The sequence below is a fragment of the Sander lucioperca genome, chromosome 7, assembly GCF_008315115.2.
Source record: "Sander lucioperca isolate FBNREF2018 chromosome 7, SLUC_FBN_1.2, whole genome shotgun sequence".
Taxonomy (NCBI): Eukaryota; Metazoa; Chordata; class Actinopteri; order Perciformes; family Percidae; genus Sander; species Sander lucioperca.
This window is the reverse complement of record NC_050179.1, coordinates 24,540,932-24,564,467: the sequence shown is the minus strand read 5'-3', so window position 1 is coordinate 24,564,467 and position 23,536 is coordinate 24,540,932. Positions and strand designations below refer to the sequence as shown.

The 23,536-nt window shown below is 39.2% G+C and overlaps 3 protein-coding genes across 3 annotated transcripts in view; all 3 read left to right on the top strand.

Annotated features, from left to right (window-relative positions):
* The first annotated feature begins 3,316 nt into the window (after positions 1 to 3,316).
* Positions 3,317 to 4,465, top strand: mt2 (metallothionein 2). Its single transcript, XM_031303867.2, has 3 exons — positions 3,317 to 3,594; positions 3,706 to 3,771; positions 4,227 to 4,465. Exons 1-3 carry the CDS (start codon positions 3,570 to 3,572, stop codon positions 4,316 to 4,318), a joined length of 183 nt encoding a protein of 60 aa, XP_031159727.1. The 5' UTR covers positions 3,317 to 3,569; the 3' UTR covers positions 4,319 to 4,465.
* A 2,099-nt stretch (positions 4,466 to 6,564) lies between these two features.
* c7hxorf56 (chromosome 7 CXorf56 homolog) lies at positions 6,565 to 8,129 on the top strand. Its single transcript, XM_031303874.2, has 2 exons — positions 6,565 to 7,439; positions 7,876 to 8,129. The coding sequence occupies exon 1, from the start codon at positions 6,720 to 6,722 to the stop codon at positions 7,395 to 7,397; it is 678 nt and encodes a 225-aa protein (XP_031159734.1). The 5' UTR covers positions 6,565 to 6,719; the 3' UTR covers positions 7,398 to 7,439; positions 7,876 to 8,129.
* Positions 8,130 to 13,790: 5,661 nt separating this feature from the next.
* The window catches only part of nup93 (nucleoporin 93), a 35,850-nt gene continuing 26,104 nt past the window's right edge, over positions 13,791 to 23,536 (top strand). The window contains exons 1-3 of the mRNA XM_031303870.2: positions 13,791 to 13,959; positions 15,389 to 15,569; positions 16,769 to 16,886. Of these exons, the coding sequence (XP_031159730.1) occupies positions 15,391 to 15,569; positions 16,769 to 16,886 (297 nt within the window). The 5' untranslated portion in view covers positions 13,791 to 13,959; positions 15,389 to 15,390. The remainder of the gene's footprint in view (positions 13,960 to 15,388; positions 15,570 to 16,768; positions 16,887 to 23,536) is intronic.

Genomic DNA, 23,536 nt, shown 5'->3' with positions numbered 1-23,536 from the left:
AGAAGAAATGACTCAAGTAAAGTACAAGTACCTCACATTTTTCACAAGTACAGTACATGAGTTAACATTTCATTCCACTTGACATACATCGTATACAGCCCATACATATGCGCACAGCAACAGTAAAAGGTATGAGTTTGATCATGAGTAAAAACAAATATTTATCACTTCATGAGGGTAGAACATCCCATCAGGTCTGTCTTGCGGGATCCATTTGTATGTCAACATTTCCGACCTGTCACACACAAACTGTCACTGAGCAAGAAATACAAGAGGATGATGTGATCTCTACCCCTACACAGAAAATCTGAACAAGATAGTGTATGTTCTCATGCAAAAGCTTCTTGTTCCACTCTATTTTCTATTAGTTTTAATCCATTATCACTTATATTACTTGTATAGGCTACCAACACATGTATCTCTAATGTACTGTATACTTTTCTAAATTGTTAACAGATGTATACTGTGCTCATGTTTTGGTTACATGCTCCTTCAAAGTACATTATGTATAAATATTACAACAAAGATTGTATTTTATGCATACACAGACAGATTGCTTCCATTCATACCGGTACTTTGCTGATTAAATGGTTTTCTGCAGATGTTGCAAGACAAATTAAAAATGTAGATTACCTTTTTTAAAATGTGCACCTGAAATACCTGATGAGTAATTCAAGAACCAAACAGTTCTAAACTATCCCACAAGGACAGCTCTCGTAATATAAAGCCTTTAAATGCGCAGCTGTCTCCCTCTAGAGCTCTCTGACACAAACAGCACCTCTCTGTGCAGTTTGCAGTGCCCTCATGTCTTACCAACCAGTGACTTGGGATTCATAAACAAAGGATGAATGACATATTAATACCTTCATGTTTAACTAAGTGAGAATCCAAACAGACAAAGTTAGGAATCCGGGCTTATTGAGTTTGAAGGGTTTTTGCATTTCTTATAGGCCTACTTACAATACAACACTTATCACGTACTCTCCAACATCCTGTTTAAATAATAAATCATAATTACAACCGATGTGTATCTGATAACAATCACATCATCTGTAATTATGTCGGTTCACACAATCAAATAGCTGACTGTGCAATCAGAAATGACAGAAACTGAGTTTAGGCTACACACAAGAAATTGTAAACAACAACAGTAACTGTCACATCCATTCGTACTTATTGATCCTTTATGGGTGCTATATGTTTCAATATTTGTTTTTCCCCATAATCATCCTGAAAGTTAGATACGATTTTTCATCACAGCATCACATATTCTTTTATTTCCATTTAAGGAATTGCACTTACACTAATTGAGTGAAATATTAAAACCCAAGGGTACATTTGTTACATTTTTATGCGTATCATTTATACACTTTCCTGTGTAATTTTGTATTTTTTGGGACTGTGGGATCCTTTTTTAAATTTAGAATAAAGTTAGGCTACTACACACAACAGCACATGTATGGGCCTGCTCAATGCTCAGTGTATAAGGTAGATATGGCCTTCTCAACCGTAACATTAACAATGTGCAATATATAAATAACTTTACAATAAAATGTATATTTTTCCTGCAGTAACCGCATTTATTGTCATGCCATGTGGACTGTGATTTATGTGGTGTGATTATTATATATATTCATTGATATTCTAGTTGTTTTTTTAAATAAATAAATACAAATAAAATTCAAAGCTGTAAATCTTTTATTTCGTTATCCACAGTTATTCACGGTTATTTTCGGTCACATCACATAACGTCTCATTATTATGTGGAAATAACGGAAAACACCCGGACAGTGGCGAGCGCAAAAAAGGGGCAATGCTGCATTCAGGCTCACATCACAAGCTCCTACATCCGAGAGCTGTGAAGGTAAAAAGTCACCCACCTGTGAAAATGTGTGCTAGATAAACGTAACAAGCTGACCTAACGCGACATGTAGACATACCATTCGCATATAAGTAACGTTAGCATGGTTTTTTTGTTGAAGTGAGTGTGCTCATAATCTCTAGAGGATCCAAAACAACAGGAAGTAGCTTAATGTTACCCAGTCTAGATTCACTTCTGTTCAGCCTGTTCAATTTCAGCGTAAAACTGTAAAAATGCTTATTTACAGAAACGTCGCTGACCATTTTGTAGGTTATGATGGCCTCTAGAGCGTCAAGAAAAAAAAAAAGTTTTGTGCACTCGATTTGTGGATCAGATATTTCCTACAGCACACCGTACGTAAAGGCAGCGTGTTACAATAGTCTATTTACTCTGGTTTGCTCACGAGCGTTGGGTGAAGCGGCCGGGTGCAGAGCAGCGGGAGGGAGGGAGAAGAGGGAGCATCGCAAAAGATTTGGCAAACTGCTCCCTCTCTTTGTTTGTTTGTACCGTGTGCACACTGCACAGGACCGAAAACACCAAACAATACAGAAAATGTCATGGGACGTCCGCAAATGATTCTAAAATGTTGAACGTCACCATGACATGACATTTTCATTATCGAGAACAGACCAAATAACCTAACATTAAGACTTGCGTCTGTATAACCTAGCTAGGCTAGGCTACCTATAAAATTACAGAGACCCTACGGATCCCACGGTCGATTAAAACCGATTAATTATGAAGGGATGTCATAGGCCTATCATTTAAAGTGTAAAATAAGTGCAGGCCTAACTAATGTAAATTAGCCTTCTTATCGTGTGGGACAAACAATGAAGCAGATAATTAATTTCCCATTTGAATAATTAAGCATAATGTTAGGCTATATGTGAAAATATGTCTAATTACAAAAAATAAAAGGAATATAGTCTCTAATTTAGACACAGCTTTTACTGCCTGGTCCATTATGTGTAGCATAGGCTAGCTACTTACTAGGCTGCATTTGCCGATCCTTCGATCCTTAACTCTTTATTTAAAACGTATTATTAGCTTCCATGTTGTGAGTAAATAGGCTACCTGTAGATAGATAGATAGATAGATAGACAGACAGACAGACAGACAGACAGACAGACAGACAGACAGACAGATAGACAGATAGATAGATAGATAGATAGATAGATTACTACTTAATGTAGGCTACGGCTTTATAGGAACGAAACACACTGGACAAAAAGTAGGCTAGTGCAGGGAATCAATCAAATAATATCAAAATCAAAAACACAATCATATATCAAATCACACAACTAAACAAATAAAACTGAAATAAAATAAATAAATAAACTTTTGTAACATGTTCTACTGCTATAATGATGTTTTTCTCGTTAATTATTCGTGTCGCCAGGGAGGAGGGAGGGGGGTCTCGGGGTCTTATGTATTCCTATTAATGTTCAGACAGCTCGCCAACTCGTCCTCGCCTGGGAATCTCTGCTCTCGTCTCGCTGGTTGTTGGTCTCACCAACAAGTCGTGTGCACAATCCCATTCCTCCTACATGCGTGCGTGCAGCGTGACAGGCGCAGTTTGCACGCGGTCCTGTTGTCCCCAGGACGCAATAAAAGCGCCGCCCATTCTGTAGCAGCCACAACACTCGACTCGACTGAGACCCGAGACACAGCACCTTCACACGAAGACCAGCGAAATCTACTGAAAAAAATGGATCCTTGCGACTGCTCCAAGAGTAAGTTTATTTTTTTTGGTGAAAAGTTACGTTTATCCTGTGGCGTAGTGTTTTGTCAAAGTATTTGCCATTATCGGACAATGTGACGCTAATCTGGCTTTTGTTTTCCAGGTGGAACCTGCAACTGCGGAGGATCCTGTACTTGCACAAACTGCTCCTGCACCACCTGCAAGAAGAGTAAGTCAAATGGCATTCTTACTTCGACTACACGGCGAGAGTAGCCTATATGGTATTTTTTTTGTAGGCCTATTTCACCCTTTCAGGGTGACTATTGGATGCAATGTCCCCGAATCGATACGATTTTAATATTTCCTCAGTACTCTGCAAAGAGCCTAGTGATGTAGGCTGTACTGTTTAAAATTCTTCACTTGGTTAATGTTGGGGTTTTTCTATTACCTGAAATCACATTTTTACATGGAATTAAGGCTGCCCAGGTGCCTCTAATTGGCTTAATGAGCTGCAACATCAAATTAACTCCCAACGGACGAATTTTTGCGTTTTCGAAAATATGCTCTGATTTGCGTTATTTCATGCCCTTAACTTTAGGGTGGCAGCTGTCTGGTCCATCCCTACAATAGACTCCACATTACTTGACCACTGATTTGTCACTAATTACTTCGCTGTTATTGCAGGCTGCTGCCCATGCTGCCCATCCGGCTGCACCAAATGCGCCTCTGGATGTGTTTGCAAAGGGAAAACTTGTGACACCGCCTGCTGCCAGTGAGGATCCTCCTGTAACATCAGCCCTGTTTTGCCCTTGTAATTGAGCCGGTGTGCACTACTTTGAATTAATTGCAGCTGCAAGTGTCTACAGAGAATAATGCATTTTGTACTGTGTTCAGTGTTGAAATAAATGTGATCCCTAATGTGATGTTGCTGTCGTGGTTTATCTTAAAGCTGCCAAGCATGTATAGGGTTTCAAGCCTCAGATCGCCTATAAAATCAGCTGAGGTGTTAAGAGTCAGAGGTGGTGCAGTGTAATCTGACCAAGGTCACCCCTCACAGGAGAAGGTGGTTATACAAGGCTGAAGTTCTGTCATTTGAATTTTGTCCATAAAATATCTCAGGTTATTTTACAGATAAAGAGGTCTATACAGCTACCCAACAATTCTCAAGGGCATGCATTGAGGTGACAGCAGTGAGGAAAGACCTCCTGCTCTGGGTGGGTGGCCATCTGCCTCGACTGAAATGTGTTTGGTTTTTTTGAGGAAGAGCTGCACACCCACTCCAAAAATGAACCTATAAATGACAATTATAGCAGAGGTTATAATGGCGTGACCTTAACAGTAGCAGTTCTGATAATGGAACTATGACTAGTAGCAGTGGGCTTGTTACCACAAGTAACTGCATTCTGGGAGGGCTAGTGTTCTAGTGGGTTTATAGGGGATTATGAGCTCCTTGGGTGGTGTTGACAAAAAGGGGCTTTTTTTTTTTTTCAACGTACCAACCCACATTTCATAAGGTGTAATTTGTTCATTTTAACAGCCAAGTTTTAGTTGGGCTTTCATTTCAAGCCTATGTCACCCAATTAATCATTAATTTGACCTTAATTTGGAGGCATTTTGCAAGCCTGAAGAAAAATGTGCCTAAGTTTCAAACATATTTAAATTCTTTCTCATTCTCTCAATCATCTATCTCGGACCATCATACGGTGATTTTAATGGAATTGATTTATTTTTGGGGAGGAATTAAACAATTTTCACAGTGACTGCAACAAGATGGGTTTATTTTTTTAACTCTTTATTGTACAATAGAGATACAAACAATCAAGGCACAATGTGTTTCTACATTTGTCAAAAGAAAGTGTTGACAGCTTTGAGGTAGAGACAATATAAAGAACAAAACATAAAGAAAATAAAATTAGGGAATGTAAGTCCAGCAAATAAAAGTCTCTTGGCGTTTTCCTTTGTCAAGCATTTAAGAGATGTAGCAAAAAGCTTAAGCTCATTTTTCCAACCATTATGGGGTTTGACCTTTAAATACTTACACCTACGAATAAAACGTTTACAATGTGCAATCAAGTTATTTATCAAGAACTCTAAATTCTTATCCTTTAAAAAATATTCCAGCTTTAATTGACATTTCATTTAATGGGGGCAGCAGTATACCTTTAGATTGAAGCCAGCATTGAAAAGACAGCCAAAAGTCATTCATCGGTTCACACTGAAAGAATATATGTTCAACCGTCTCCAATATCGCGCTCACAGAAAACACAAGAGTTACTTTCCCAGTTAAATTTTACATGTTGGAAGTGATTTGATGGATAAATATCATTTCATATTTTAAATGTCACTTCTTTGGCTTTTGGTGGGAGAGGATAGGATAAGGATAAGGATAATTTCCTAATCTTCCGTGCCTCTTCATCGCTATAGTCTCAGAGAACATATTTTCTTTTCAGTTGAAAGGGATAATATTTTGTACATAATACATTTCTAACAAACTTGTTCAGTGAACCGTTTGCTGTTCAAACTGACACCTTCAACACAAAGAGGCCTCATCTCTGACATAACATTTGAATGAACCAAAAGTTGTTGGGTCATTGCTTTCTAGGGAATCGGAATGGCTTTTAACACTTTAGTGTATTCTCTGAGTGAACAATGAAGACTACATTTGTCACAGAATTCTGTATAGTTTAAAAATTCACCAGTCATCCATCCATTAATTGAGACACAGTCCAAATTCCTTTTTTCCATCCAAGTGCCTAAAAACAATGACTTATTGGATAAGATGTACCTGTTGTTCCATATGGGGTGTATTCTGAGGAGTAAAATTGTGTTTATAAATCTAATTCCAATAGAGGAGAACTTGCTGGTGAAAAATCTGATAACTTCGTTGGCAGTAGATGGGTTTTATTTTGACCTGGGCCTGCGCGTAACGTTGTATAATGGTTGTAATCACGCGGAACAAAAGGAAAGACACTTTGGTTTCGGGTAGGAAGCGTAAAAGTGACGCACAGGACAGCACAGTGACACAGGAAGCGCTTCGTCGTCGTTCTGTGTTGGTTCCGGGCGATAACATTTTAACCAGGGCTTTCGTCGCCATGGCGTTTAAAGTTTAAACAGTAGCATTTAAATAGACGCCAACGTTACTGTTTTTTCAATACATTGAAGTGGCTAACGTTAAACATGCCAAAGGTCGTGTCTAGAAGTGTTGTGTGCTCGGACACCAGAGACAGAGAGGAGTACGACGACGGAGAAAAGCCTCTCCATGTCTACTACTGCCTGTGCGGTCAGATGGTTTTGGTGTTGGACTGCCAGCTGGAGAAGCTACCCATGAGGCCCCGGGACCGAGCCAGGGTCATTGATGCGGCCAAACATGCCCACAAGTTCTGCAACGTGGAGCAGGACGAAAACGCGTACCTCAAGAGGGCCGAAGGCATCGAGAGGCAGTACCGCAAAAAATGCGGCAAGTGCGGCCTGCTGCTCTTCTACCAGCACCAGTCGAAGAACAGCCCGGCCACCTTCATCGTGGACGGAGCCGTCGTCAAGTTCGGCCAGGGCTTCGGCAACACCAGCGTCTACAGTCAGAAGCAGCCGGAGGCTCCAAAGAAAGTCCGCGTGATGATGACCAAGCGGACCAAAGACATGGGCAAGTTCAGCTCGGTCACAGTTTCCACCATCGACGAGGAGGAGGAGGAGATCGAGGCCAGGGAGGTGGCGGACTCGTACGCCCAGAACGCCAAAGTTATTGAGAAGCAGCTGGAGAGGAAGGGCATGAGCAAGAGGAGGCTGCAGGAGCTGGCTGAGCTGGAGGCCAAGAAGGCGAAGATGAAGGGCACACTTATTGATAATCAGTTCAAGTAGAGGAGACTCAATGAGGGACACACTGTGATACAAAGGTTCCCTCTGGAGCAGTGGGATGGTCTAATGTATTGTAGTGGGTATACTGTACTATGTATGTATATATATGTATATATATATATATATATATATATATATATATATATATATATATATATATATATATATATATCTCAGAATCTGCCTTTGGGGGAGGGCATATCATAGTTGGGGGGGTCTGGGTGTCCTCCCCCAGGGAAGTTTTGAGCATCAACGACTTCATTTCCTGTATTCGGATACACTTTTTTGCACCATTTTACCCTTTATTTTGCCTATGTGAAGAACAAAAACACAGACGACAATTCAAAATATATCAAAAATATGATGGAAAGTACGTTGTTGCGTGTCATTGGGAATTTTTAAGTGGGTATATAGAAATCCTGGAGCTTTCTTAGTGGGTATACTGCGTATACCTGCGGATCACGTAGACTACACCACTTCCCTGGAGATCCTCTTCCACGGCGGACCCAATTACTATCTTTCAAGTACTGGCCAGTAGTTTGTCAGCCAGTACTGGACAATACTAGGAGACAGTATTTGGACATATCAGTAATACAGGACTGATGATTTGTCTATATGTTGCATATTAAGATGGTGATCCTGTGGTGAGGTTGTATACCTTTTTTACGTCTGTTTAAAATTTTATTTTGTACAAAACAATTAAAAGACCAAATGAACATGTTGGGTATTTTTTAAGCATTTGTTCTGCGTGTAATATTCCCCGTGGCGTCTGTAAATCCTGCCAGAGTCTTTCAGTTATTGGAAATCGTGAGTTCAGTCGCTGATCTTAAATAGTGTGTAGAGGTTTTTGAAAAACGTGTGTTGGTGCAGACTTCTTAAAATGTCTTAAATATGACTCTCTGAATGATGGAATAATCAATACGCCACTATGCTAAAGGGAATTTGTTTGTAAACGTAATAGAATGAAATGATCAATCGATTATTAGAAAAATAATCCCCAACAGTAATGGAGAAAAACAGTCGATAAATCATTTAAATTTATCAAGACAAATTGCCAAATGTTCTAAATTGAATGTCTTTAGGTTTTGGATCATTGGTAGGACAAACCAAGTTACTGCAAGACATCAGCTTAGGCTCTCGTGATGAACATGTTTCATTGTTTATGACGTCACGTTGTATACTAAATGATTAATTCATCGAAATAGTAATCGCTAGGATCAATAAATGTTGAAAATCTTTAATCACCGAAGACATTTTGACATTCCACAGTAGGCAAAGCACAAGTGTGAATAATAGAATTATTGATGGCTGAATTCCATTTAGCTGCTACAGTTTCAGAGTTCTGGTATTGTGCATGCTGGCTCACTGTCACACTGTCAAGGGGTAGGCTACTACTGAATAGCATTCAATCAGGAGAGACTTCGTTGCAGATATGCAAAGGTTTATTATACATTATAAATAATGGATGTACCGAGTCTTTGGAGATTAGACTCCATCATTAAAATACTTTTTTAAAGGGGTAGAGAGACAGGACATGTCCCCCTGATGGAGTCTAGACACTGGTGGTGGCGGTGGAGGAGCCCGAAGACCGGACCGAAAGGAGTCGAACGGAGCCGTCTGCCGGATGAAGGCCCAGGATGCCGCGAGAGCCGATGACTGGAGGTGGAAGGGGAGGAGGAGGGTTGCACGCTTTGCCTGAAAAGACAGCTAACAGCAGGGAGAGAACCAGATTCAAAGCAGGGATATAATGCAGTGATTGGCTCGTGAATTTCATGGCCGATCCTGATTGGTTTAACTGAGAATTGAACGCCTCTAAACAGCTGATTTGATTTAGGGAAAGAGTGATTGAAGTTATGAAGTCTTCCTGGAAGAATTTACGCTGAGCTCCATTAGAGCATTGGTTTTCAGAAGTTTGAGTTTAGTTTATTTATGAAAGGGGACAGCGCAAATTAATAAAACACATGATTTCCCATGGGTTAAAAAAGCCAGAATTAGCCAAAAGGCTATTTTTCATCTGTAGTCCCCTGCCTTCGATGTTAAAAAAGTGAAACCAAACTGTACAATTATATGGGAATATAATACCTCAAACAATTCACAATACTAAGGAAAAACATATTTTATATTTATCAGCTATATAAGAGACAGACTATTGGTGTTTTCTGTGTCAGACAGTGATTCATGATCCGGTCAGTGTAGGCCAGAACCTTGATGTTGGTCAAAACAATACAGGACAAATTGGAAGAACAATGTGTTTAGAGTGGATCACAACTTGGCCACAGCGGATATAAAAGTAGGGCTGCAGATGTAGGCTTTTCTTTCTCTTAGCAAAAAAAACTGAAATTTGTTTGAAATGTTTAATGGTTATTCATAAATGCAACTACAAAATGTAATATTTACAGTCATTTCACTGTACATTGCAGAGAAACATGAGTAGGTGATGGCCCAAAAATGTCTACAATATTGAAATTAATTTAGCAAAGATATACAGTATATATTAAAGGTCCAATGTGTGGGAATTTCTCCCATCTAGCATTGAGATCATATATCACAATCAACTCTCTCGCGCCACGCAGTTCAAAGTACGTATTACAGCTACGGTAGCCTTCACGCTTCAAAAAGCCGGTCTCTTGCTCTTTTCAATCTCTTTTTTCTTTTTCTGGGTGAAGAAGAAGACTCCTGTTCCTGAAATTTAGATTTTGAATACATGTGGTCTTCCATGTTTCCTTCTTCAAACTTGCCGGGGGCCGGGAAGCTACTATACCCATTAGCAGCATTAGCAGCGCCTGTGAGTTTATCATGTGACAGCGAAAATGCGAAAGGCGGAGCAGTATGTCCTGTATGTCCCTTACCGGCTAACGTATTTCAAGATGGAGCATGAATATGGAGCGTCTACCCCAGTTCATGCAAATGCAAATGTAAAATTTCAAGCCAAAAGGAATACTTGGAATTGATGGTGGTGGTAAATATTCATGAAAAAGGACAAGTTTGTGAATGTGCAACACAGATTTTGATAATGAACAACTAAACACATTACACACTGGACTTTTAAAGGTTTTTTTTTACGTTCAAACCTATAAATATGCACTGTTTTAAAGGCCAAAGGGCCCTGAGAGCGAAACCTTTTTTTTTTTTTGAGATTTTAAATTGTCAAGACAGGAAACGCCCAGGTGGAACTAATAATATTAACGATTGACATAGTTTCATGTAAATGTCCCATGACCAGTGAGTCATCATGTATAATACCAATTGTATATGATTTTCCTTCTGTGACTTGTTAAAATGTCTGCTGTGAAAAAAAAGAGAAAATTATTGATTATTTTTATTTTATTGTGATGTGTTTTTATTAAGTAAAGTGTGACATTTTATTTTAAGTGGGCAGGCATGTGGATTGTCATATTTTGCTTTCTGTGTTATATAACAGAGAAAGCAGTTACAGTATATTCTGTATTATATAATGAAGTAGCTCTGGGGGTTTGTCCCCGCATGACTAGAGCTGTCCTAACTAAACAACAGACTGTAGCCTAGAAGCAGCTATTCATCAACCAGCTGGGCTTTGTGATTCAAGCCACAGTCAGGGGTTTCCTGTCATGAGGCAACAGGAAGGGCTTAAGTATGACAAGTCCTTTCTCCATGCTGGAACCCACCAGACAGTTGCTCACCTAGCCTAATCTAGAGACTTTTGTTTTCAAGAGCGATGTAATGGCTGAAAATCCAATTAACTTTAGAGTGGAAAGCAGTGTTAAAGTGCTTATATTATGCTTTTGGGCTTTTCCCCTTTCCTTTATTGTGTATCTGTATATCTTTTTATGTGCATGTTATAGGCTTCCAAAGTGAAAAAGCTCAAAGTCCACCCCAAAGGGACTTACCATCTCCAACAGAAAACACTGTTCACAAACTGCTCCAAACAGCTCTATTGTAGTCCAGCCTTTACTTCAGAGACGAATGTGGGTCACTTTGTAACACACGTTATAATGCTCGCCTAGCTGCTAGCGTGGCACGCCCTCATACTCTGCTTCTGACTGGCTAGTAGTCTTTACCTAGCTACTGTGCATGTGCAACTCCCAGCAAAGATGGGACAGAAGTGAGATGTCTCACTCTGTAGCTAAAACAGAGAGCTCAACACACAGGGTGAAAAGAGGAGCTGCAGCAATGTGCAGTACAACAAAAATATGGTGGTTTTTGAAAATTAAACCATGTAAACCTATTCTGATATAACCTCTAAATACAATTATGAACCTGAAAATGAGCATAATATGAGCACTTTAAGTGTGTTTGATAAAGAGCAAAAACTCAACAAGTTATTGTGAAATGCTACTACATCAAATTAAAGTAAACATGTACAGAGGTAGTAAGTTCAGTGACATCCGAACATGACGTCTTTCAAATGAGATACACATAAATATGAGAAACATAACAATCTAGTCACCCATCAAAGAAACCACTGAATGTCTGTCCAGAATCAACATGCACAATGTTATATCTATTTTCAAAAGCAAATGTTTTAGATGGCTAGACTTAGACCTTTTTAAGTAAGAATCTTATCTGTTCATTTTTTTTTAGAATTGGCCCCTTCCTTACTTCCTACCCCCCCTACTACGCCCTTACTCGGACCACACACACACACACACACACACACACACACACACACACACACACAATACCAGCCTCTCTGTCACTGCTGGTAAAAGACGTGAGCACTGAGTATAATAAATGAGTCATGTGCTTAGTCAAGCTGTAATCATTTAAGTTGCAATCTATTTTTTACCAGAAATTATTGTTATTGTAATTATCCTAACAAAAGAAATATCACATTCGGCTTTATAGTACAAATGACAGGTCAAAGACCTGAAAACCTGTCACCTCTTTTTGCCCATTTATAAGTAACCCATAGCCTACTCTCACATGTTGTATCAACAGGCTGGGCAATATATCAATAATATATTGATATCGTGATATGATATATTTGATTATTTATCTAAAATCAAAAGTGTGAAGATATTCTCTTAAAGCACTAATTGTCAACTCTAGAATATCTACGCGATATCGATATCAAGGTATTTGGTCAAGAATATCGTGATATCTGATTTTCTCCATATCACTAAAAGAGTCAAGAATATTGAAATAAAACAAGAGAGAATTGAGAAATACTTGCACTGGTGTCTAAGTAACCTTATACTGTGGGCTGAGTTGTCACTGGGCCTGTTTACGTTGACTGACATGATTTGTAGGTTTGACATTTTTTTATTGAACACACATCAAAGAACATACAAGCATCCTAGAGAATAGGTTGACTACATATAGTACATCACAAACATTATCAAAAAAGATGAGAAAAGAACGAAAAATGAGAAAAGAACCATTCACCGTTCACCATACCTAGAGATTGGCATGGTTTTATTTCAGTTAGCCTAATAGCTGGTTTGATTTGCATTGAAAGATGATCTTATGGAAAGTACCCCATGCCAATCTCTAGGTATGGTGAAGGGGATGTGATGATGTGGGGCTATTTTAATTCCAAAGGCCAAGAGAACTTTATCAGGATGCATAGTATCCTGGATCAATGAAATAACTGGCCTTTAAAAATAAAAATCTGCCTGCCTCTATGGGAATTTAACATAGGGGTGTACTTACTTATGCCCCCTGTATTTTAAGGAAAAACATTTATTTATTTATGATACATTATTCATTCACAAAGAAAATTGGTGTCCTTAAAGATTGGATTTTTCCTCATTTTTTTAATTAAGGCATGAAGATCAATTTCCAAAAGATGATTTTTTTATTCCTCTTTTTAATCAACTTTAGCATGGGTGTCCTAATTTTTTCACATGACTGTATGTCTTGCAATTTTACTGAAGTACATTTTAAGTGCTGGGGGAAATAATTTGAAATCATTTATAAAACAAACAAAGGAGGGCTTACTGGTTCTCCATTTTGCTACAATGAATATGATAATTACCCAAAAGAATGACCGTGTTAATCATGTCAGAAAAAGATGAGGTCATTTATTACAGTTAGAATGTGCTTTTTCATAATGGACAACGTTCACATATAAAGCACTGCACTTGTACATAAAATCCTCTATTATAACCGTGAAACACTTTGGATTTCAGCAGCACTTGTTATTACATGAGTTATCAATTTAATTACAGTCAATAATTATTGAATTTAGCAATACTGATTTAACATTTGAAGACATTAAAATGTTTTGGATAAATTAAATGAGCGATACTGGAATAACTTTACAAATGTTGATATACTCTCCATTTGTGCAACTGAAATTATAATTTCCTAAAAAGGCCAGAAGGTCCAGAAGGTTCTTATTGCAATACGTTGGGCTTTTTGTCAAAGTCCTCCCGTCCAACTGGCAGAGCAGCGCGGTGTGTCACATTTTAAAGAAGACGACGAAGAAGAAGACCGGGTATCGTCCAATCAGCATCGACCCCAGAAGTGCCGGGGCAAATAATCAAATAATATACTTTCACGCATGTTGTACTACTGCTGAGCCGAGTTTATAACTGTAAACACATTCACCCGAGGAATACAGACAGGACCATACTTACAACAGGTATTACGTTTGTTTGCCTGCAACCAAAAAAATAAGATTTGTTTTAAATTAACGCAACTGCGAGCATGCTAAATAATGTTAGCCGTTAGCCATTTAGCCTGCTAGCTAACTGTGGTGCGCCATTCATTTGAACATAAAGCTAACTAGTGGTGCATACTAACAAAGCTAGGCCGGAAAAGAAAAGGGGTTGTTGTCATACTTTGGTATCTATTTGCCCTTCTCAACAGTTAAAATTACCTCTCAGACTGTCTCTTGAAGTAGCTAGCTAACGTAAGGCGAGTTTCTAAACTTGCTAGCTGAGGCGTTGTGCTAACGCTAAACCCATCTGACAACCACGGCACTCCATGCGCGCGCTGCATTGTCATTCTGTTTATGTCAGCTGTCAAGAAATGTTCTGGTACCAGTGGCCTATGTCCTTTAAGCCCACGGCTACACATAGTTTCTTCACAATTTGTACGGCATGTGCTTTATACTTGATGCTTTTAATGTGAATGTTTGTGGCAGTGGTCAAATCCTAGACTGCATACTGAATACATATGTTAAATATGACTTGACCACCGCTTGAAACCTTTACATTAAAAACACCAAGTATAGAACACATTCCATACAAGCTGTGAGTTATATGTATCTATATACAGTATGTGTGGTGAAATGAAACAGAGAGAGACCCTTTGAGGGATGGTGGTCAGATATATAGAGCAGCAAGAATATCTTAACATGGGTTAATCAATGTTCCATAAAGTAATCCTACATTTCCCACACTTCTGTAGTCTCAATTTAAACAGTTCCCTATTTTACACAGTGTTTTGTGTTTGCTCTGTACTCAAGTGTGTTGGATTTGAAATGCAGCTATGACCATGGTCAAGGTGCCACCTTTTAGTTTGAATATTAAGTTATTTACTATTAATAAATCCTTTGTGCTGAATTCTTCAGTCGATGAATCCTTGATGATGCTCTGCCAGGCCTATGCAGCAGCCATCTTTACTTATGCCTTGTTTTGGGTCAGGTTTTTTTGTCTGTGAAATACACCCACTGTTGAATTGAGGGCAGGAACGTTGCACTTATCGCTTTTCTGAATGATAGTGGTCCTTGTGCTGTTGTATCTTTCTAAGCAGACAAAATATGTCTGTATAATTCTGTATTCATCCAAGGCATTCAAGTTTGTTGTATCCATAAAACAGTGTTCACCCAGTAGTGTGGATGTGAATGCTCAACTTGAAGCTGAAAGTTGTCATTTTAAACTCATAGTCATTGTTTCATGTAAAAAACAAATGCTGGAGTACATGATTTAAGCAATAAAGAAAAGCTGCATCAGTGTCCCAACTAGTTACAGTCCTCACTTAGCACTGTATACTGTATCTCCCAGATATATGTAATCTAAATATATTATCTTTGTATTTACTCATACACTCTTCCTCTCTTTCTAGAGGTATGGATGCGGAGGGTTTTGGGGAGCTGCTGCAGCAGGCAGAGCAGCTAGCTGCCGAGACAGAAGCAGTGTCAGAGCTGCCGCACGTTGAGAGGAACCTTCAGGAGATCCAGCAGGCGGGGGAGAGGCTTCGATCCCGCACCCTGACTCGCACTTCGCAAGATGCTGCTGACGTAAAAGCGTAAGGAATACGTCCCATGCACAAAGGGGGTCATGACCCACAGTCAGAAAATCTCTGTTGTTCTAGTTCCTGTATAGTGTTTACATAACCTACACAGATCCTAATACAAATCCATCTGCTTCTGTAAGATTAACAGTTGTCTGTCATTTTACATTACTACTCACCCGCTGCTTTGATGTGCCCTTTTTATTCTGGTTATAATAGATATGTGTTTAATTTTTTTTTATCAAGGGGTTAGCATTCAAAGCCATTTAATATGATGCTTTCCTGATTTAATAACCTAACCCTGGAAATATTTATGACACCTCCCATAGTTATCCTGGCTTCCGTACTGCACGTCTGAAGAGCACACATTTTGATTTTGACATTTAACATATAATATTTAGAATCTTAGATTGGCCATTGATAGGGATGCGCCGATCCGACTTTTTTAGTCCCGATACCGATGCCTGGACTTTGTGTATCTGTCGATATCCGATACCGTTGTTGAATTAATAATACACTGTATACCTTACACTTTATACCTTCCTTCCACTATGTGGAAGAGACTAAAGGCACCAGACTTTCCTAACTAAACATTACTTTCCTAACTCAGACAAAATAGCATAGATGTAATGTATTGAATTCTTATTTATTTGTACACTCAACTCTTCAAGCATGCGACACACGTGCGACAGAGGGGAAAAAAAACTAACAAAACTGGATCGGCCCGTGGATCTGTTGATTTTTCCGATCCAGCTATTTTGTCAATATTGGGACCGATATCTTAATATCGGATCGGTGCACCCCTAGCCATTGATAATATATTACTCAGTACAATTAAAATTGTTGATGAAATGTTACATGAAACAGCACTTATTAAGTTCTTTTCACTGATCCCCTGCTACACATCTGCACAATTCAGGCTTCTTGTTTTAAGAAAAATGTATGGTGAAGCTTCATTGAGTCCTATTTAGCCGATTCAGTCTTTTATCAATACCGATTGTTTAAATTTCCTTATAAATGCCTTACCACAAACACTGTGTATTTAGTTTGAAGCTGGCACAATCTTTAGGGAATGAGTAGTACTGCAATTGTAGCAAAGCCTCTTGTGCCCTCTAGTGGTTGTTGAGCAAAAATACAGTTCATTGTCAGTCTTGATCTCAATTTAGTACTTCGATTTCCTTCATTCATTCACCACCTCTCTGTCTTACTCTCAGGTCAATCCTCCTTGGTTCCAGAGGTTTAGACATCTTCCACATTTCTCAGAGGTTGGAAAGTCTAAGTGCAGCCACCACTTTTGAGCCCCTGGAGCCGGTCAAAGACACTGACATACAGGTATGAATGATCTTATAGGCCACGAGAGAGTTTATGACACTTCTATAGATTGTTTCACTAGGGAAAGACTCACCAATGAGTGTGAGTAAGTTGTTTCAGGTATCATCGTAACAATAGAGAGTGATGAAGAAGTGTAAGATGTAAGAAACCATCTTTGGCTGAGCACACAAAGTTCAAACATTGACTTGCAGAAACATTGTATTAGCCAGATAACCAGGAAATAAAATGTGTTTTTGGGCCAACTTATGGAAGTAACGTTAATTATCTACAGATGATAAAATCTGCCTGCAAATTGTGTTAGTTTAGGTCTGAAAAATGTCTGTAAGTCTGAAATGTGTTGCTAGGGGCTGGCAGGGGGAAAGGTTCAAGGGTTAACAGATGTACATACACACAAGCACCTCGGTGAGTTTATTGTTCCCATGTAGAAATAGGCTTGCAGCTTGACCAACAGACTCTGTTTTTGTGAACGGTAGAGAAAGGTCATTGCGGTCATGGAAGATGTACTGATGAGCCTTTCCTTTTCTTTTCTTCTCTTTTTTATTTACACCTGCCTTGAAGCAACTATGTGGAGACATGTAACAGGAGTAAGTCTTCAGAATTCAAGGAGTCACACTGAACTGTACTTGTAGAGTTTCACCCTATATAAAAAAGCTTTTTGTCCCTTTTTGTCATCTATAGTGCAAATGTAATACAAGTAGCGCATTGGAACTGACTGCCAAGCTAACTTATGCCACAGCCGGCCAAACTGAGAAAAGGAAGTAACTTTGCGTGCGTGTGAGAGAGAGAGAGAGACGCATGAGTGACAGAGAGACGGAGGGAGAACAGGGAAAGGAAATGCAGCTGAATGAATACGCTGCGTGTTTTAAATAGCGCTAAAAAAAATAAAAAGAATAACGAAACGCAATATGTGACGGCCGGTGTTGATTCTGTGGCACACCGCCACAAATTAGTCTATGTGTGGGAAACACTGACATATGATACATGACTCATAATACATGGTTCTGAAGGCTACCCTGTGATTGTGTCCTTCCAGTGTAGAGCTTGGCAATATATCACTATTATATTGATATCGTGATATGATCAGTGATATGACTAGATATTGTCTTAGATTTTGGATATCGTAATATGGTAAGTGTTGTCTTTTCCTGGTTTTAAAGGCTGCATTACAGTGAAGTGATGTAATTTTCTGAACTTACCAGACTGTTGTAACTGTTCTATGATTTCCCTTTATCCACTTAGTCATTATATCCACATTACTGATGATTATTTATCAAAAATCTCGTTGTGTAAATATTTTGTGAAAGCACCAATAGTCAACACTACAATATCGTTGCGGTATCGATATTGAGGTATTTGGTCAAAAATATCGTGATATTTGATTTTCTCCATATCGCCCAGCCCTATTCCAGTGTACACATTTTCATACAGAGAAACACAGCTGAACTGTGTCTGAAATAGACTCTTGTCACATATGTAGTTTGTGCGCTGTCATGTTTAGTCAAGCGTAAGAAAGGAATAGAGTGGTTTACAGTGGTTGGCTGGTGGGCAGCTTTAACTGTGAAGCTGGGAGTGGACTCGTTACATTAGCGTTAACAGAAGCTCTACTCCATTACCGTTCAAAGCAGAGTGGGAAAACACTAAGTGTGACAATTTGCCTTGAGTCAGCGTCGGTTGCGGGCTGAAGACTTAAAGTTTGAAAATGAAAAGATCTGGGGGTGTGGAGTTACCAAAACCTCTGTAGCCTGCTCTTTATCTCTGCTTGTGGCTAGTGGCCGCTACTAGCATAACACACCCGAATCAGGAAGCAGGAAGTAAAATGACAATACCTCTGGTTCTGCTGCATTGATTTTAATGCTTTAAAAAATTGTGAGTCTGACATGGTTATAGAAGTGCAATTTGAAATTGGTGCTGTTCACAGTGGGTTAGTGAAAGGGTTTGAGCATTTATTTGTGGTGTTCATTTTATTAACAGTGAATAATGCATAATCTTTTACAATGCTCCACTTAGTAACGATTCAAAGATCTGTAGCTCGTCTCTACCTCTTTATTGTTTCTTCCACTTGATACTGCTTTTCTTTTTACCTCTCTCTGTCCTCTTCTGCTTACCCCCTCTATTCCTCTGGTTTAGATAAGTAGCCCATTTCCCTGAGCTCCATCTGTTTTGCTCTCTTCATCCCTCTTTTTCTATTACCCTGCTTAATCCTCTGTCTATATCTTTTCATTCATCTCTCTCATCCCTTCTAGTCTTTCTCCCCTCTTCAGCCATATATGTGGCACCAGTTTGTCTCACTCTTTCTTTTTCTCTCTATATATATATTTCTGTTTTTCTCACTGTCTCTGCTTTTCTGCTTTTCACTATTTCAGTTTTCCAGTTGTTTCTCGTTGTCTGCCTTTTTTTCATTTCACATTTACTCATCTTCCATTCTTCTTGGTCAGCCCAGATGTATGCTAACTGACTGACTGACTGACTGACTGACTGACTGACTGACTGGAAGAGCACTTAGCTTCTGGCAATGTGGGGGCGTATACACACACACACACACACACACACACTGCCTCTCTGCTGCTCTTTTCCCCTTATTGGTTTATAAGAAAACCATACATTACAAAGCAATATCTCATTCAGTAGAATAAATCCACTGCTGTGTAGTCACAACCACAGCTCCATTTAAACAACCATATTTTGGGATGGTGGTGAGAAGAAAAAGCAAGTCAGTATTAGGGCTTTGACTCCGAACTTCGTTATTCGAATATAATTCGAATATTTAAAAAAAAAAAAAAAGATATTTGAACGAATATTAGGCAGCCCTTAATATTCGAACCTGTTATGGGCATTCTTTTTGGTAAACGTTGTTTTCAATTCAGATTCCGAGGCTTTTTCACGCCTGGTGAAGTTGTGAATCGCGAGCTCATTAGCAAGGCTATTATTGGTCATCTGGGCTCCTGTTGGTGACGTTAGCATCCTGGTTAGTGCCTATTTTGTATACCAAAACAATGGCCGCGCCAACGCCGACAACAACCACGCCTGACAGGGTGTTCGAAATCTACACTCCTGACAATTTGAAAAGCAACGTGTGGCGCTACTTTGGGTTCCCAAAGAAAAACAGGGAAAAATCACAAGTAAGGACAAAGCGATATGTAAAATATGTAGGACCAAACTCACATACCATGCTACGACCAGCAACTTGAGAGCCCACCTGTCAACACTACATCCCGGCAAGCTGGAAGAGGAGGAGGGGGAGGGATTGGGGGCGAGGCAGGCCAGAATTGACTCCATGCTATCTCCTTCACGAGGCCTCCCCTATGCCCGTCAAAATAGAGCGACAGATTTGCTGACACGGTTCGTTTGCGAAGATACATTTTAATCCAGGGTCTGACTTTTAATAAAAAAAACAGTCGTGACAGTGTGTTTATCTTCTGAAAACATCATTGCCTGCCTATTGACAGATACACTGCCCTCTGGTGGACAGAACATGTACAACTTAAGTTTGATACCAATATAGGTCTTACTGAAGGCATTTAATGGTCAAAATATTATTAATAAATATTCAAATATATTTGAATATTAATAAACAAACGAACTTCGAATATGATTTTTGGGCAAAAGTCAAAGCCCTAGTCAGTATAGCAGCATTGTATTGGCATTCATCTTAAGGCCCATATAACCAGTAATATTTTATGTGAATGATTAATAAAACAAATTCTTAGCATATTGCATTACAAAATATAGGGGTTTCTACTTTTCTAGTTACTCAGTGTATCTGACTAGCTGGCCAAAGCAGAGGTGAGTAGTCGTCCAATAAGCTGGCTGCCGGCACTTTGGGAATTCTCTTTTAATTAAGATCATGGGAATGATATACAAATACTCTCAATTGCAAATTGTGACTCTAAACTCACTGGGTGTGTTTGGCTGGAGCCAAAAAAAATTAATCAGACTCCGGAGGCCCGGTCAACAACAAATAACAAAACAACAGGGAAAGCTGTTGAAAGAGAAAACGGAGCCAAGTTCTGATCAACATAAAGCCACACTGCAGCCCACTTTTTTTCCTCCTACAGATCTCTATTCAACATCCTGCTGGGAGAGTAGCTGTTACTTTAGGTCATCAAGTACACTGAGGTGAAAAGAGGTTAATTGGAGTAGGGCTGGGCGATATGGAGAAAATCAGATATCGCGGTATTTTTTACCAAATGCCTCGATATCGATATTGCGGCGATATTCTAGGGTTGACAATTGGTGCTTTAACAAAATATCTTCACACTTAGATTTTAGATAAATAATCATCAGTAATGTGGACATAATGTCTAAGTGGGGAAAAGGCAAATAATAGAACAGCTAGAACAGTCTGGTAAGTTCTGAAAAGTACATCATTTTACTGTAATACAGCCTTTAAATCCAGGAAAAGACAACACTTGTGTCATATCACGATATTAAGATATCCAAAATCTAAGACGGTATCTAGTCTCATATCACGATATAATATTGATATATTGCCCAGCTCTAAATTAGAGCTAGGCATGGGCCGGTATGAGATTCTGACGGTATGATAACCTTCAGCAAAAATATCACGGTTTCACGTTATTATGGTATTGCATTTACAGCTATAAATTATTTTTGAAATGTCTGGGTAAAAAAACTACTTTTTTTTCCATTGAACACAATGTATTTTATTTTCAAACACACTGCAGACTAGCAGGGAGAGGGATTTCTAAACTGCACTTTCTGTCCTTGAAGACCTTGAAATGTTTTTGTGGTTTTGAAACCGTGACTTTTTCAAACCGCGGTATACCTTGAAACCGGTAACTGGCCCATGCCTAATTGGAGCTGAGATATTATAAGATGGCAACACAATGCAAGATTGACAAAGTCAACAGCAGACAGTGTTACAGTATTCTTATCCTGATGTGAAAACTGAGTGTGATGGAACTATTGGCGTCCGAGTTGTGGGTATTATGGGTAATGTAGGTGCCAGGTTTCGACGGGGAAGAAGAAAACATATCATCACAGATTATCGCTGGTTTAAACTGTCCACCGCCAGTCCAACAATGCTATTGAAGTGCAATGCTAAATCAGTGCAGTACTCTTTTAACATTGATCAACAATTCAATCTCCTACACTACCCCTTATTGACATGGTTTAAGCATTTATTAATTTGTGGAGTTAATTTTATTAACAATAAATATTCCTCTACAATGCTCCACTTTGGAACTATTCAACAAGGATCTGTATCCTGTCTTTACCTTTTTCTTCCACATGGTACTGCTTCCCCTCTTCCCTCTCTTCTCTGCTTACCCTCTATTCCTCTGTCCTGGTTTAGGGAAGTTGCTGCTTTTCCCTGAGCTCCATATGTGTCTCTGTCTCTCCAGTTTAAATATAGTCTAGATTAACGTGACTACAGTTAAACTGGAGACTCTAGTTTCTAGGTTTATGAGCAGTATGTTGAGATGCACCAGTATTGTTGAACTGCCTGTAGTCACTTTATCTTGCACAGCAGCTGGATTCTCGCGAGATCACACGAAAATCCATCTTGTCAGGCTTCAAGTAATGCGTTAGTGTCCGAGCCACCAGTGCTTCAGACCAATCAGCGTGCTATGAGGAGCCACTGGCAGCTACGGGCGTGGTTTTGTCACTCAATTGACAAGTATTTTTTGAAAGTGCCTGCCCTTTTTTTTTTTTTTTTTCAAACCATGTTTCCAATGTCTGTTTCTCAGATGGTTCTCTGTGTAACAAACTATCTGGCAGGCCAGGTTAATAATAACTGAAATAATGCATAATGCAAAAAAAGTGATTGAATTTTGCTTTATGTAAATGATCCAAGGCCATGGAGTCAGGAGTCAGTGGAGTACTGGAGGTTGATAGACAGGACACAAAGAATATATATTTGTGCGTGTGCGTGTGTGTGTGTGTGTGTGCGTGCGTGCGCGCGCGCATGTGTGATTGTGTGTGTGTGTGTGTGTGTGTGTGTGCGTGCGTTTGCATGCGCGCGCGCATGTGTGTGCGTGCGTGCGATTTGATGCATGCCCAAGTGATTTGATGCATGCCTCTGCAGTTTCACACACAAATCCTGAAGGAATTGATGTGTAAATGATGTGTCAGTAATGGCTGAACACACATTAGAGATGATCTTACTATATACTTACTATAGAAAGCAATACAGACACAGAGTCCTAGATTTAGGGCTTCATGGATGTGGGAGTGGCTAGTTATGTGCAGGGTAGACCACATTTCTAGACTACATCATGCATTGGTTTGTTAATGTAGGTTTTCATCCTGTTCCTCTCAGTGTATCATTAGAACGTGGATACATTTATGTTGCAATCTCACCATTTAGATTTTTCTGCTCAAATGCAGATGAGTAAACTCCTAAACTTGTATATTGCATTGTTGTCACTCCTATGGCTTGCTAAATGTTTATGCCTACAGTTATGTGATGGGATTTGTGTAAATATCATGAATGATACAGAATTATGTTATATTAATTAACATTGGGTTGTCCAAATGGATGGACATCAGGTCATGATTATCAAGCTTTTTTACACATTGTCCTAGTCAATATTATTTGTACAGTATGCCATGTAGGGTTTGGCATCATTTGAATTTGATTGGGTCCCATTATGCTTACAGATTTGTTGTTCTTATTTATAGCATGCATG

What these genes read in the sequence shown, in the direction of transcription:
- c7hxorf56 (XM_031303874.2), top strand. Translation starts at nt 6,720, where the DNA reads ATGCCAAAGGTCGTGTCTAGAAGTGTTGTGTGCTCGGACACCAGAGAC.
- mt2 (XM_031303867.2), top strand. Translation starts at nt 3,570, where the DNA reads ATGGATCCTTGCGACTGCTCCAAGA. An exon ending in TCCTTGCGACTGCTCCAAGA is followed by an intron (nt 3,595 to 3,705) that starts GTAAGTTTATTT and finishes TTTGTTTTCCAG; the next exon opens with GTGGAACCTGCAACTGCGGA. An exon ending in CTGCACCACCTGCAAGAAGA is followed by an intron (nt 3,772 to 4,226) that starts GTAAGTCAAATG and finishes CTGTTATTGCAG; the next exon opens with GCTGCTGCCCATGCTGCCCA.